Below are 15578 nucleotides of genomic sequence, written 5' to 3' on the forward strand. Positions count from 1 at the left end.
CATGGCGATCCAATTCCATCATAACAACAAACCCTTTACAATTTAACCCTCAACGTTAGACATAAAGTTTTATATTGAATGTTTCGAATTAATATATATATTTTTCTAATTTCTATAAATATTTAGGCGACTTTAAAACGAATAATTTAAAAAAAATTAAAGATCGACAGACGATAGAAATTCGACCTTAATTTCTCGATACTTAAATTGATATTCATTCTCGTCTGCTTTGTTATTTTGAATTAAAAACGTAACTTAGCGTAAATAAACTTAAGATCTGTTTATTGATAGCACTGATATTTATCGATACTCAATAATACTCATTGATAGATATAATAAATACGTAACTTAAAAAAAAAACCGGTTGACGAACAGACGAGAGAAATTTGGTATGCAACTGTTTTGTATTTTCATATATAATTTACGAGGTCAAGAGTCCAGGCAAACACTAAAAACTATACACGTTTCCTAAAAAAGTATATCGGGCTTTATATCTAAGCTTTGCATTCATTGAAATCTTTTTAAATCCCGACACATTTTTATTCATGTACTATCTTTATACACGATTGTTTTAAAATTGGCACACGTACATTATTAGAATTTTATACTAAGTACCAATTTAATGGTAGTGAAATCACCAGGCAGATCTATAACCGGATGTCTTTTAAAATAACTGTAATTTAATGGGAAAAATAAACAAATAGACAACCTGCTTTTTCGAAATGTTTAAAAATAAATGTCGTTATGCAAAAGAGAAACAAATGGCATGCCGTTACATTTTGGAAGAATCAATAATTATGTTTCGAGGTCAGCAATGTCCATTAATAAACACAGACAAAAACATTTTATGAAATCGTTCGAGACGCTGGCGTGTCTCCGCCGAGGTTACAAATTCTTTTTTCTCAATGTAAACCGACTTTACTATAATTATTTAAAATGAAAATACTCAATCGAGATACATATCACTTTTAAGTAATCATATGCGTATCTTGTCGATAAATTTAAAGCAAAGCCGCCTAATTTATACTCATTATTAAGTATGTGTTACGTGATAACGAAAAAATCATTTATGTATCATAAAATATATTACTTAGTTCAAACGATCATGTTAATTAAAACGTCTGATATACATATTATTTAAATAAGTATATGGTCCGCCGTTTGATCTCAGACTTGGTTCACAAAATGTATTATACTAAATATAAAACACCAGATTATTGAACTCGGAAGAACGTTTATATCTCGGAGAGCTCGCATAACGAGAAACATCTTAAGTACTGAGCAACATAATTAATTTTAATTCTTTCATGACAAAATACAGTAATATAGACCTTAATGTTCAACGTATGAAGTTGAATTTCCGTGTTCCATTTAATTTAGTCAGCAGAAAAATTACAATAAATTAGTTTTAAACTATATCCCATTAATTAAACGAAGACTTGTACGACAGATTCCAAATCAGAAGTGTCATGACACAGTTCAATGATTATCGATAATTTAATCAATGCTGAGACACGATTTTTTTGATCATCGATTTATTTGTAAACAACTAACAGTCATCGATATTTAAATGGTTGAATTACATTCGATTAAATCGCTTTTTTTTTTCTTTCGTACTTTTAATGGCTAACTATCTCCGATCTGATCGTGCAAAGTAATATAATAATAATATAACTTTTTTTTTTACTTCGTATTAATTACCTACCAATTTCAATTTTCACGACGCGTTTACCTTGCACGAATGTGTGGCAGAAGTCTTCATTCGTATCGTAAACGGGAGATATATTAAATATAATGTAATTTACATACATACATATATAAGATATTATACATACGTGATACAATTAAGTACGTTATTATTATTTGGTCATTTAAATCACACATCGAAAGCATTGCTGGAAGTAAATTACATGTAAATACGTATACACGATAAGTGAAGACGATTACGCTAAACATTTCTGGAAGACCAAATCATTGATAATAGAATACAAAACGTCATTGACAATTCAGGATATCGTATCGTCAAACCAAAATCTGCTATATATCGACGCTTGAAAGGCAAACGTAACTAAGCGACAATAACTGCTTTGTACATAAATGATAGGCAATAACCATATTCGATGCGCATAAAAAATATATTTCTAAGTCTCTTAAAATCATTTCAATCCTACAGCTACTAGCTAGATTCTACTACAGTTAGATTCGTTAAAATAAATTTTGTTTTCAAGTATTTCAACTTTAAATTAGTCTACTGTAAAGTTCACGCATTGTCGCTTAGTCACGTTTGCCTTTCAAGCGTCGATATGCACTTTTTGAGATTTTTACTTTTTGAACTTTTCGTATAGTTCACAGCCCTATCTACCGCATAAAAAAACTGTTATGTGGTTATAACCTATAGCTAAAGATATAGCTTTAATATTTATTTATAGCTTTCATTTGATATAGTTCTTAAAAATTCACCTTCATATAAAATTTTATACGAAAATATTTTTACTCGTTAATTCAAAATATAGTTTTTGCACATAGCAGATTTTGGTTTGACAGCGACGATATGACATTTTAAAGCTGTCCTTAAAAAAAATGTAGCAAGGAAGTCCGCGAGTGACGGTCACTGCTTACCACCACTTGAGCCGTTTGCTCATCTACCCTTTCGTAGTGGTGATTGAAAAAAAACCATCAGCAATGATGATTACAGTCAAACAGCAACTAGCCTTTTGGAATCTAATTTCAAGCAACGTACAATATATAATTGAAGACATGAGTGGATGAAGGGGTTAAGTACTATTTTTAAGATTTTTCAGTTTTTACATTGAATGAAGGTGCTATGCGCCTATAAACCATATTAGACCTTAAAACTCCGGGTTAAAAGGCTATTTTTAGAAATTGCAACTGATGAAGGAGTTGTTTACAAAGAAAAAGTACAAGTAACTAAAGTTTGTTGCCTGTTTTCTTAAAAATCAAAAAATTGTATCATATCCCCTTCATCCCCTCATGTCTTCAATTATATTCTAAGCAACCCCTTTCCCAGAAAAAGTACCGAGCTTTGTATACAAACTTTTCAAATAACATTCATTGCTTCTGGCATAATGTATACATATTATGTCAACGACAAAAGGAAAATTAGCTTTATAGTATTAGGCAATCACATTATAATACATTTAGTGGAAGCGCAATACATTTTATGTACGTATTAAATTCGAAAGCTAATTTTACGTGGACATTTTCTTAAAGGCATTTCCACAGTACCTTGCATCAAATATTTATTTAACGCGAAATATTTATTACCTTGTTAAATGTGATAACAAAACTGCCGGATTTGTATTAAACAAAACTGAATCTGTTTCTTCAATTATTACATCACATGTGTCCATTGTTTTTACTCATATAACCAACAAAAAAAAAAAAACAAAAAAAACTGACAAAAATAAATGTGTATATATATCAAAGTAACACAAGTTGCCAATTTATAGAATCGACAAACGTACTCTAATAATAGTACAAAATAAAAAGCATGTATAAAGGATATATTAATTAAGTAACAAATAATAATCTTATGGAATATCAATAATTCTAATGTCAAACTACTATAAATATTGGCTACAAATTTCCCTGCTGATGTTGCATGTGGCTATCGTATTTTAGTTTATAAATTGGGTTACATAGTTATTTTTTGTTGTTGTTACATTACCCCCAAACGACGTCACTCGTAAAAGATATGCATTCAGTTTAGTTTAGAAGAATACGTGGCCATTTAAAAAAAATTAAAGATGTCCAGTTCCCTATTGACATCTCGTTTTGTACCATTTCCCACGATTTTCATATTGAATAAATTGTCATGGTTCTATCAAAATATCATTATCAATCAGAGTATAGCTTACTAGTATAACTTGAAACAGCTGCTGATATCTAGATAATGCATCGAATAAAATCGAGTATTTAAGTCGTCAAACTTTTTAGTTTACTTGTCAATGTCATAATTATTGAGCGAAATTGTCATTAACCTAACTGATGTTCCATAGTTAACATCGGCTAATAAATTCTGAACACGAATACAATGTCAAACTATCGTTAATCTACTAAATTCTAAACTATTTAGCACATAATGTTTTTATAAATTAATGTCATCTAAAATATCTATAAAACCTCTCGAAACTACAGACGTCTAAAAATATTAATTGTTAAAAAGTCTAAAAGTTTTACATTACAATTCTCTTACGAAAAGAGCGTTTCACATTTTAATTCACTGGTCACATTCGAATAGTTTAAATTTATGAAAAAAAATTATGTATATACACGTTAGAACAAATCAAATAATATAAGTTGTAAAGTATAAGTTGTAGTAAAGTTGATTGATTAATAGATTACTAATATTAATTGTTGTTTTCGGTAAATGTTTAAATTAGAAAGAATAACGATTTTCAGTCTTACGAGAACGCTGAAAAAATTTGTCAACATAAATTTAACATACTCCTAAAAATTACACAAATGTAAGTCTAATTAGATTTTACCCATTGTTTGAATATCAAGAGAAATGTTTTTTTGTTATTTCGTGTTTATCTTGAGCATGATCTATGATTACGATCACACACGCGAGTAACCAGAGTACATTTAGTGCATATATTACACAGACAACTTACATTTCACGGGTACGGTATTATAACATTAAATTTGGCAAACTTCAAACCGTTTAGATAATACTAAAAATCCTATTTGTACATTCATTGAACGATTCAAATTTATATTAACGCAACGGATTATTAATTTCCGAATTAACTAACTCAACAAGAACACATTTGTCGGAACTAATCACAGACAGTTCGCTAATTACAGAGGTCGCTGACCCCGTGCGTCATTCATCTCTAAAGCTGGGGCTACATTAGCGAGTTACCGCGAATATTCGTGTTATGAACGAGTGTGGCTGAGTAGATCGTTGCAACGCGTAGTATTCGGGCGACGACGATGTACTATCGAGTACTGTCGGTAAACTGGCGCGTATCAAAGGGATTTGTCGCGACAATATTCGCTACACCTACGTCACTTCAGTCTCGTCCAGACTTTGATGCGGTTCGAACGTGCTTGTTTTCTTGTACATCGTGGAGCGGAGTAACAAAAAAGTGTTGGAATTCATTCAATTGTATTTAAACTACGTCTCTGTCGCACACCACAACACAACGGGCAACGATTTTTTATTTATTTATTGCTTAGATGGGTGGACGAGCTCACAGCCCACCTGTTTGTTAAATTGTTACTGGAGCCCATAAACATCTACAACGTAAATGCGCCAACCACCTTGAGGTATAAGTTCTAAAATCTCAAAATCGTTACAACGGCGCCCCACCCTTCAAACCGAAACGCGTTACTGCTTCACGGCAGAAAGAGGCAGGGTGGTGGTACCTACCCGTGCGGACTAACAAGAGGTCCTACCACCAGTAATGAATAAATGATGCATCGCGTCAATGCGACACGAATCTTAGCCGGCGTAATGTAGACAAGAACATTACGTATGCCCGTAAACCGATGTTTTTAGCGCGCGAACGCGACACGAATCTTCGTCCGCTAATGTAGCCCCAGCATATATTGCTGGTAAAAATAACAATTTTTAATGTTATATCATGGAAGAATCTCCGCCTGTATTAATAGTTCGCTAACAATTTCCTTTCGCAGTTTCTCAGCAAAAATACCCTTAATAAAAATTATTTCTTTTCGAAAAACAGTTAACGATGAACAATAATACACAATATTAAAGGTTATCAAAAACAAAAGCCAACCTCGAAAATATAATAAGACTACGTTCTTCTCAATCTACGTACTTCGTCTATCGTCCCGAAGCGCGTGTCTACATGAAATACTCACAGAACATCACCCGTTGCGTTTACATTTTAACTAATAAACATAAAAACAGGTTATTTATTATATTTGGACGATCTTCCTGCGTCTCGTTAACGTTACAACGTATTCGATGCCCCAAACTAAAACGCAGGACATTATCATTGCGTTTTGCACGTGAATGCATAGAGCGAAACTGCCCGTGTAATCTCTTACGTATCCTGAAAAAAAAACAGTACATTAACTTGAATTATAATCTATACTAATATATAAATCTACAGTGGTTTTTACGGATGTTCCGTTATAACTACTGAACCATGCATCCTATTGACTTGAAACATGGTGTCCATGTAGAAAAGACATGTCCTTAATGGATAGGCTAATATTTATATGAGTGTTGGACTCCCTAATAATAATGACAATAAATATTAATGTATTAATTTTAAACGCCCAGTAATTTCTTTATAAACATACAAGCTTGGATAATAACTTTAATATTTGTTCATACGGTAAATGCTCATCTTTCGGTTTTTCTCTTGCTGTAAATAAAGCAGTGGACTTAGCTGGCTTGTGTTAAATGATTAACATGCGGCCCATAGACATCAAAACGTAACCCACGAAACATGAGGTTAAACTTTCAATTGTATAATGGCTTTTCAAACTGACACCCTATTACTACGAAATGGGTGATACCGTTTATTTTTCTAGCTATTCTAGTGACCTCCAGGGATCATACTAGATTCATCGAGCTAGTAGGTGAGCTCACGGGGCTCAAACCTGATGAAGTTGCTAACAATGGCCCTAGCAAGAGCAGTGCTTTGCCGAATCTACCACCGGAACGGAAACGCCACTCATTGAGAAGATTCGGTGAGAAACTCAGTGGGCTGTGTTTGAGGGAGACACAGTAAAGACGTTGAATGATAGTTTCTACGCGTGTGCCATCACAATACGCACTTTTTGTTATCTTAGCAAGCTGAATGTACACTCGCAAAACATTATCTGCATCAACTATTCGTTAAATTACTGGTGGTAGGACGTCTTGTGAGTCCGCACGGGTAGGTACCACCGCCCCGCCTATTTCTGCCGTGAAGCAGTAATGCGTTTCGGTTTGAAGGGCGGGGCAGCCGTTGTACGGTTAAACGTGAGACCTTACACCTCATGTCTCAAGGTGGGTCGCGGCTTTACGTTGTTGATGTCTATGGGCTCTGGTAACCACTTAACACCAGGTGGGCCGTGAGCTCGTCCACCAAGCTAAGCAATAAAAGAAATACGAAATTAAAATAAAAACACATTACCACTAAAATCTAAAATACAATGTGTAGGTTAAATTGTAATTATATTGTTACTGTTAATAAGTTGTTATCTTATCTTTTCGTAAATGAATAACTTTTTATCTTTTATCTTTGTTTTTTAATGGTTTAAACCGTAAAATTTTCTTTACAAATTATTTAATGTAAATTCAAAAAACTAACAAAATACGCTATTGTAGAAAATCCAACTATAAAATAGAAATTAAAATTTATTTAATTTTTTTGAAAGTACATATTAAAATTAATTAAAATTTATAAAAAAAAATTAAAAAATGAGTATTATTACTATAACTATCACAAAAGCATACTTTTTACCAAAAAAGGGAATTTTATTTTCGTTTTTTTGTGAATAATCAACCGGAAAAACCTAGTATAAACGTTAGGGCAAAGAACGAAATTCTTTTTGTAGTATTGTGTTATAATTAAAACTTGTCCTCACCAATCATTGGCCCGATCAATACGACGAGCACACCCTTGCTGACCATGTGCAGTCCGAAAGCCGCGGGCAGTTTCTCCAAGGGACAGTACTCGGATATCGTTAGGGTGAAGTTGCTGAGACACATCCCACGGAAGAAGCCGCATATAGACAGCCATATCATCAGCGACACCCATTCAGTTTGCTCGGCTAGTACTGAAATTAAAATACGTTTTAAATTCTTAGTTTTAGGGTTCGACTCGATAGTTTTGAGACGAAAGTGGTCCAACTAACTTGCGGACCAAGTCTTACAAGCTTGAAAACGGAAGGCATGACTGCTTCTCGACCAAAACAGGATGACCCAGGACGACCCAATACTAAGTAATTAATGTAACCCAGAGATCGGAGATTCAAGTCTCATATTTATTTTGTCACTTGATAAATCGCTAAGGGCCGCCTTTAGTGCCCCACTGAGTTTCTCGCCTGATCTTCCCAGAAGAATCTATCACGCGGTCGCATTTCCGAACCGGTCATAGATTCTGCGAAGCACTGCTTTTGCTAGGGCAATGTTAGCAAATTCTCTCAGATTGAACCCGTGAGCTCACCTAGTCATCCGAGCGTAGCTGGAATAGCCCCTTACTATTAATAGGCTAACAGGAGAAAAAAACAGAGGTTTGGCACAAATACCGCTAATGCTACCCTCCAGACATACGGTCATCGACATTTACGGGCGAATAGAATAATTATCTTTAGTTATATTTAATACAATATGAATAAACATTGATAAAGTGTACAATTAAAACTTTTTTTTATTGCTTAGATGGGTGGACGAGCTCACAGTCCACCTGGTGTTAAGTGGTTACTGAAGCCCATGGACATCTACAACGTAAATGCGCCACCCACCTTGAGATATAAGTTCTAAGGTCTCAATATAGTTACAACGGCTGCCCCACCCTTCAAACCGAAACGCATTACTGCTTCACGGCAGAAATAGGCAGGGCGGTGGTACCTACCCGTGCGGATTCACAAGAGGGCCTACCACCAGTAATTACGCAAATTATAATTTTGCGGGTTTGATTGTATTACACGACTGAATTCACAGTAACGAACTGTCCACCAGACCAGCTTTAAAAGTGCTTTATAATTACTATTAACGGGCATCAATTAGAAACGTTGTTAACGATAACATTAATTTTCAATTAATATTCTCACGCACGCGTTTCGCTTAAGACTGATGTGGCATTTACGAAAACGAATTTATTTAGTGAAAAACTATAACAGTTAGGTAATATATAGGAATACTAAATAAATAGTTTAAATCAGTTTATAAAGATCGGTAATATTAGTGTTAAAGTTTTTATCGTTGGAAATAATGATATGTTCTCTTTCCATAAAGTTAGTGTTGACGTCATAAGTAGCTATAGTTCTCTCTCTGTCTAGTATTAAATCTAAAAACTTTAGATAAATAGAGAGATATAAACAAACTTTCATCTTTTATTCGTTCATAATTTTCATAGCCGACTCTTTTATGGCACATCAAAATATATATAGCGAACGCGCCTCGCGACAAGCGCTCGTGACGTACCTATTCGTTTTTGTTACAAATAAAAACATACTCAGGATCGAGTAACCTCAATTCTTACCTGATCTAGTGGCGGCCAAGAAAAACGAGGATATAAAAAATATCAATTTCTTCGAGATCGTCGTTCTGTCGAAAATCGGTGGTAGGATCAGCCGCACCAGATTATCAGAGATGGCGGTCATCGACAGACAAAACGCAGTGTCGTCCATATTGTAACCTAAATTGCTTATAAAGAACGGGGTCAACATCCTGAACTGCAGCTCGCCGCTCCAAAACAGAGCCAGTCCTAGGATTAGGTTCAGAAAGGACCAGTCCTTTAGCAAATCTAAATCCATCAGATCTATGAATCGTCTAATGAAGCCCTTCTTTTCCGATACGGGCTCGACTTTTTTTATTGTCTTCATTTGTATCGCTTCTTCGTCTGCTGTCTGGAATTACAAGCGTAATATAAATCGGGTTAGAGTTCGACGAAATCGTAAAGACCGTCTTTTATACTCGTTTATAAAAAGCCTAATCAAGTCATATACATTGCGGCGTAACATTTGTTAGCTTCGAACAGCAATCGATAGTGAATTTTCTTCGAACCCACAACGCTGCTATAAAACAAAAACAACACGTACCTACCCACGCAATTGAATTCAATGAAATGTATTACTATCATACGAGCCTCAAATTGAGAAATTATTTTAAATCCACCCTCCCTTCCTTTTTTGGCAATTACTGTTCGCTCTGTCCAAATACAGTCAAACCTGGATAAGTGAGAACTGGATAAGTGAGAAAACTCTATAAGTGAGAGTAATAGCCAGGACCCGTCATTTTAAGCTCCCAAAACCTCTATTAGAGAGAAACAGAAACCTCTGTAAGAGAGAGTCGTTTTTCCCTCATGGACCTCCGTAAGTGAGACTGCTACTTATCTATACCTCTATAAGCGAGAGTCGAGCTTTATTTATTTATATTATTTAGGAGGAACAAATTAAAAAACAAATTACAAGTTTAACATCTGTTATTTTATGACTCATTGTTAACTTTTGTGGAACTCCCTACCATTGTTTTTGAATTGTTTTCTCGTCAATATTGAACCTGTTCTATTTCGTGGAACTAAATAACGTTGTTATTTTATCGCATTTTTTTCGAATGGACACGTGTGCCTGTGTACCGTCCTGTTTGTCGGACTTACTCAGTTTATCGTTAATCAATTGCGAAGAAAAGTTCTGTTCTGCATCATGTCAAAACGGAAAATTAAAGTACTGTCATTAAGTGATAAACTTAAAATAGTGAATGCGTTTGAATCCGGAAAATCGCGAAATGAAGTTCAGAGGTGCATTAAGGAGAAACTCGGGTTAGTGAGAAACCTCTATAAGCAAGAATAAGATTGTGCTCCCTTGAACTCTCGCTTATCCAGGTTTGACTGTATACATACATATATTAGAATGGATGAAGTTTTAAAGCTAAAAAGCATACTTCTTTTTGATATTTTCAGAGAACTATCATTTTCCTTAAACCAAGTTTCATTATGATACAATATTGAATATTCATGAAACAGCATAAGAAATAAACTTATTTTTTTGTTTCCCCTGAGTGTTACGAAAAACGTTTATCTCGTGAATAAGAAACTCGTGACAACGAGAAGAAATATACAACGCATGCAATTTTAAACCTTTAGGTAGTCTAAATAGCGTTTTAATTTATTTTTACATATTTAAAAAAACAAAGTTAAGGTTTAATGTTGTATTTATAATTTTATTTTATTGTCGTTTCAAAGTTTGGAATACTTTACAGTTTTCGTGATTACGAATGAACAAGCTTCAATTCATCATCATTTGAATATTGTCCTAACTACCGTCCAATTGTATAAAAAAATTTATCGACCGATACGTAAAAACAATAATTTTATTTACGTCAACGACTCGTGAAAACCAAAGGAAATATTATAGTTTTGAAGTCATTAGCATAAAACATTGCTTATTCGTCATCTCGTGCTAATTAAAACCATCAAAGGCGAAAACGAATGTGAACACGGTTTCATGAAAATTACGTAAGTTTATACTATTCATTAACAATACAAGGTATGTTGGTATATTGGTAATAATAATGGCCATTGACAACTCGCCTTCGAAGTACTGGTTCGAAGGTAAAAATATTCTAGGGTACCCGAAGTAAATGGTTCAAATGAAACTTAGGACATTGATATATTATATAAATAAATATTATATATTTTTTTAAATATTGCTTAGATGGGAGGACGATCTCACAGCCCACCGGGTGTTAAGTGGTAACTGGAACCCATAGACATCTAGCGCCACCCACCTTGAGATACGAGCTCTAAAGTCTCAAGTATAGTTACAAGGGCTGCCCCACCCTTCAAGCCGAAACGGATTACTGCTTCACGGCAGAAATAATTAAAATGCATCACCTACATCGAGATAGAGCTGTAGATAGCTGCCCGTGAAGTCCATGTTTGATATGTTGGAGATGACGGAGACTTTCCTTCTGCGCGCCGCTTCGTTCATGCTGCCGCTAGATGTCACTCTCGGCATCACGCCCACAGAGGCCGCGGTGGTGAGCCCCGGGTACACCTTCGAGTTCTTCTCAAAATCTTGTAACGGTTTATCGCAGGTCTTAGCGCGGGGCATCCCGATCGTGCGAACCGAAGGATGATTCATGTTAGAGTGGGAACGCTGCGTTGTTAGTTTCGGCATCGGATGCGTGACGAGAGGATTGATCTCGAATTTATCTTCGTTTTCTTCGTCGCTTTCCATAATGCATTCCATCTCCTAAAACGGAAAGTCGTTTATCGATTAACTAGCATTTAATTTCGTATTAGGTTTTTATTTATTTATTGCTTAGATGGATGGACGAGCTCACAGCCCACCTGGTTTTAAGTGGTTACTGGAGCCCATAGACATCTACAACGTAAACGCGCCACCCACCTTAAGATATAAGTTCTAAGATCTCAGTATAGTTACAACGGCTGCCTTACCCTTCAGACCGAAAGGCATTACTGCTTCACGGCAAAAATAGGCAGGGCGGTGGTACCTACCCGCGCGAACTCACAACAGGTCCTACCACCAGTAATTTCATATTGTAGTAGGTGATTCACTATTGTATTTCTCTCTCCCCATTTGTGATAAATTTACAGTCAATATTAAAATCGCTTTCTACTTGTCTTCCTTTTCCTATTTTGTAATTGAAACACCTTAGTATAAAACTTACTTTAATGTTTTGCATTTCCGCGTCCACGGGTACTTCCTTTAGATGCCTTTTGATTGGTTGAAGGAGACATGATCCTACTACAGCGTTGAACGCCAGCGCTCCAAGTATCACTACGGTCCATCTGAACCCGTACTCTCCCAGTAGTAATTTGACTAGTTGTGGCATCACCATCAAACCGAACCCGGTTCCCGCCATGGACAAACCCACGGCCTGTCCTCGCTTCTTGGAGAAATAGTGATTGAGGGAGACAAAAGAAGAAGACGAGGCTAGACCTACGCCAAACCCTGTAAACACAAATAAAACAAATTTATAATAACAGATTTAACATAAATACCCACCTTGATATCTCGTTAAGGAATGAAAATACTTGCTAGCGAAAGGCAGAACAATGTAAGATCCATAAGCTTATCACACAGAAAACAAATCGTTTTTATCCGACCTCATAAAATGAGGTTTTCAATTAGACTGTTTATTTCAATGAGTGATAGATACCTCCAAACTTTTTTCATAGCGAATTTATTGTCATTTGAAAGCCGGTGTTTCGAACGTGTGATCGCACTTAAGTTTGAACAAGGTCTCTTCGGTAGTTTTTGAGTCTGTTTTCTTTTATTATAAACATTTCATGACTAGCATGTTTAAAAAAAATACATTTCTAAAGTATTTGCACTACGCTAGTTTGTTAACAATATTCCTAGTTAATATTGGACTGTAGATTCTATATTTAGTCATTGAACTAGAAACAAGCCAACACAATGACCAAGAAATTATCAAGTCGTGTCAAAACGAGAATTCAGAATGTAAAACGTTAGTAATGAGTGAATACGTAAAATGTTACTAAGTTGATATTTTATTTTACTAAATTATATTACGCTATACGCACAGGATTTTACGTAAAAACAATCCTAAATTATGTACGCGTATATAATACATATCTATAATGTTTTAACAAACAATACTTCAGTTTTTTAAAGAATTTTCTGTATCTTTTATTATTTTATTTTTTATTACTTGGTGGACGAGCTCACAGCCCACCTGGTGTTAAGTGGTTACTGGAGCCCATAGACATCTACAACGTAAATGCACCACCCACCTTGAGATATAAGTTCTAAGGTCTTGAGTATAGTTTCAACGGCTTCCACACCCTTCAAATCGAAACGCATTACTCCTTCACGGCAGAAATAGGCAGGGTGGTGGTGCCTACCCACCCGCGCGGACTCACAAGAGGTCCTACCACCAGTAAAAAATCTTGAACAGTATGATAGTTATGTTTTAACCAAACAATATTTTATTTAAATTTAAGTCTATTACAACGTAGCAAATAAAATTAACGATAAACAAATGCAAACTCAAAACAAAAAAGAAAAAGTTTAAGTCGTTGCGTGTTCTCGTTTTTCATTATCAGAAAAAATATATATAGGTTCCCTCGATGACGTGAGCCAACACTAAAGAATTTTACGGCCTATCTGTTTTACGAGTAATAAAACAATTAGGTGTAAATGTTTCAATTTATCCCGCAGCTCCGAACACGTAGCCAAACAATGTTTGGGCTGGGTGTCAATCAGTTTCAAACGCGGGAACTACTAGCGCTGAAAACTATTCCTAGAGCGTACATGTTTATTTAATTTTATTGAAGCAACAAACGCTCGCGGCCATTTAAAAATTTACTTCGTGTAAAATTTTAATTATATTCTATGTACTGTATTATAACAATTTCCATTGATACAAAACAGGCAATCTGTGACGCCTATCATTCGGTGGATCTTGTTTAGTTATCACTACATAGTATAAAACAAAGTCGCTTTCTCTGTCCCTATATCCCTATGCTTAAATCTTTAAAACTACGCAACGGATTTTGATGCGGTTTTTTTTTAATAGATAGAGTGATTGAAGAGAAAGGTTTCTAAGTAATATCCATTAAATAGTGGAGAAATCAATACTAAATTACAGTTTCCGAAGCGAAGCGACGGGCGGGTCGCTAGTAACTTACAAAACAAACATTCAGCAATTTATGTCCTACATGTTAATAAAGAATAGCATTTTATTTAAATACTAAATTTCCTTAGTCGCATACTTTATTGCTCAAGGTCGTGTCCTTGAAAGGTCTTCGTGGCTCTTTGTACCATCAGCTTCCATTTTATTCGGTTCTCTAATATTAAATATTCTGTGTAAAAAAATAGCTCACCTCCCAAAATGCTGTAAGTCGCCAATATATGGCCGATACTCTTCGCCGGGGCGGTGAACAGTAATCCGAGGGCACATATCGTTGAACCGACGAAACAAACTTTTCTGTATGAGAACGTCTTTATAACAGGGCCAACGAAGAAGCCGGAGAAATTTACTACAGAGTCCAAAGTACTAGCGATGAAGGACGCACCCGTTGTGCGGACGCCAAGGTCATCCAACAAGTCTTTGAATAGAAGACCGAAAGACGGCTCCAGAGATCTTGTCGAAAACTGAAAGAAAATTAAATCAAAACTTTACTGCGATATCGTCTTTTCGCATTAAAAGTGTCCAATTTCCAAAAATATTCGATATGCGGAATCATTTGGTATCACCAGTATTTTTCTCATAAATACTGTCAAAAGAGCGTAGTTTAATTTTAGTTTTTTTTTTTAATGAACCTATATTTTGACTACTATTAACAAAATTAATACATAATTTTATCTTACTTTAAAAGACAAATAATTTAACTGCTAATAAAAAAAAATTGCGAAGGTGATTAATATTAAAAATATCTCATGTTAAAACACTCTCCTGTAAAATTAGTAAGCGAAATTAAACGTTTTCACAACAGTTATAAATACCAATTCATTATTCGTTTAGTTGAATCAGTCCACGATTTAAACTGACAAGGTTTTCGAGCCAATAAACATAACCCATTGTTATAAATTTCTCAGTGCAGAAAGAATTGTGAAGTAAAATTATTTACGCTTCACATCCACATAATATGATAAATAAACATGATTTATCAATGAATTAATTAAAGTACATCATCATGCGCCAGAGCTGTGCAATCTTGATAAAACTGTCGATTGGTGACGTGTTTATGAAATGACCTTGACCTTGGAATCTATTCAGTGATAACAAATCACAAGCAGTCGGGTATTATATATAGGTAAATTGTGTTTATGGACGCGGGTTCACTGAGTTTTATTTAATATTTGAAGAATCAAAACTGATTGTTTCATAACAGGAGGGGAGTTCAATTGAGTTCATGCTAAGGCCGGATGAT

At 34.9% G+C, this 15578-nt stretch overlaps 1 protein-coding gene across 2 annotated transcripts in view; it reads right to left on the reverse strand.

The window, feature by feature from the left end:
• Positions 1-3413: 3413 nt before the first annotated feature.
• LOC114245344 (monocarboxylate transporter 1) overlaps positions 3414-15578 on the reverse strand; it is a 39398-nt gene continuing 27233 nt past the window's right edge. For both annotated transcript variants that reach the window (XM_028177484.2, XM_089732268.1), the window contains exons 3-8: positions 14529-14799; positions 12347-12630; positions 11551-11907; positions 9195-9561; positions 7576-7767; positions 3414-6047 (exon numbers count right to left, since the gene is read on the reverse strand). In XM_028177484.2, coding sequence (XP_028033285.2) covers positions 5911-6047; positions 7576-7767; positions 9195-9561; positions 11551-11907; positions 12347-12630; positions 14529-14799 — 1608 coding nt within the window. In that variant the 3' untranslated portion in view covers positions 3414-5910. The remainder of the gene's footprint in view (positions 6048-7575; positions 7768-9194; positions 9562-11550; positions 11908-12346; positions 12631-14528; positions 14800-15578) is intronic.

Source organism: Bombyx mandarina, chromosome 13, assembly GCF_030267445.1.
Source record: "Bombyx mandarina strain Sakado chromosome 13, ASM3026744v2".
Taxonomy (NCBI): domain Eukaryota; kingdom Metazoa; phylum Arthropoda; class Insecta; order Lepidoptera; family Bombycidae; genus Bombyx; species Bombyx mandarina.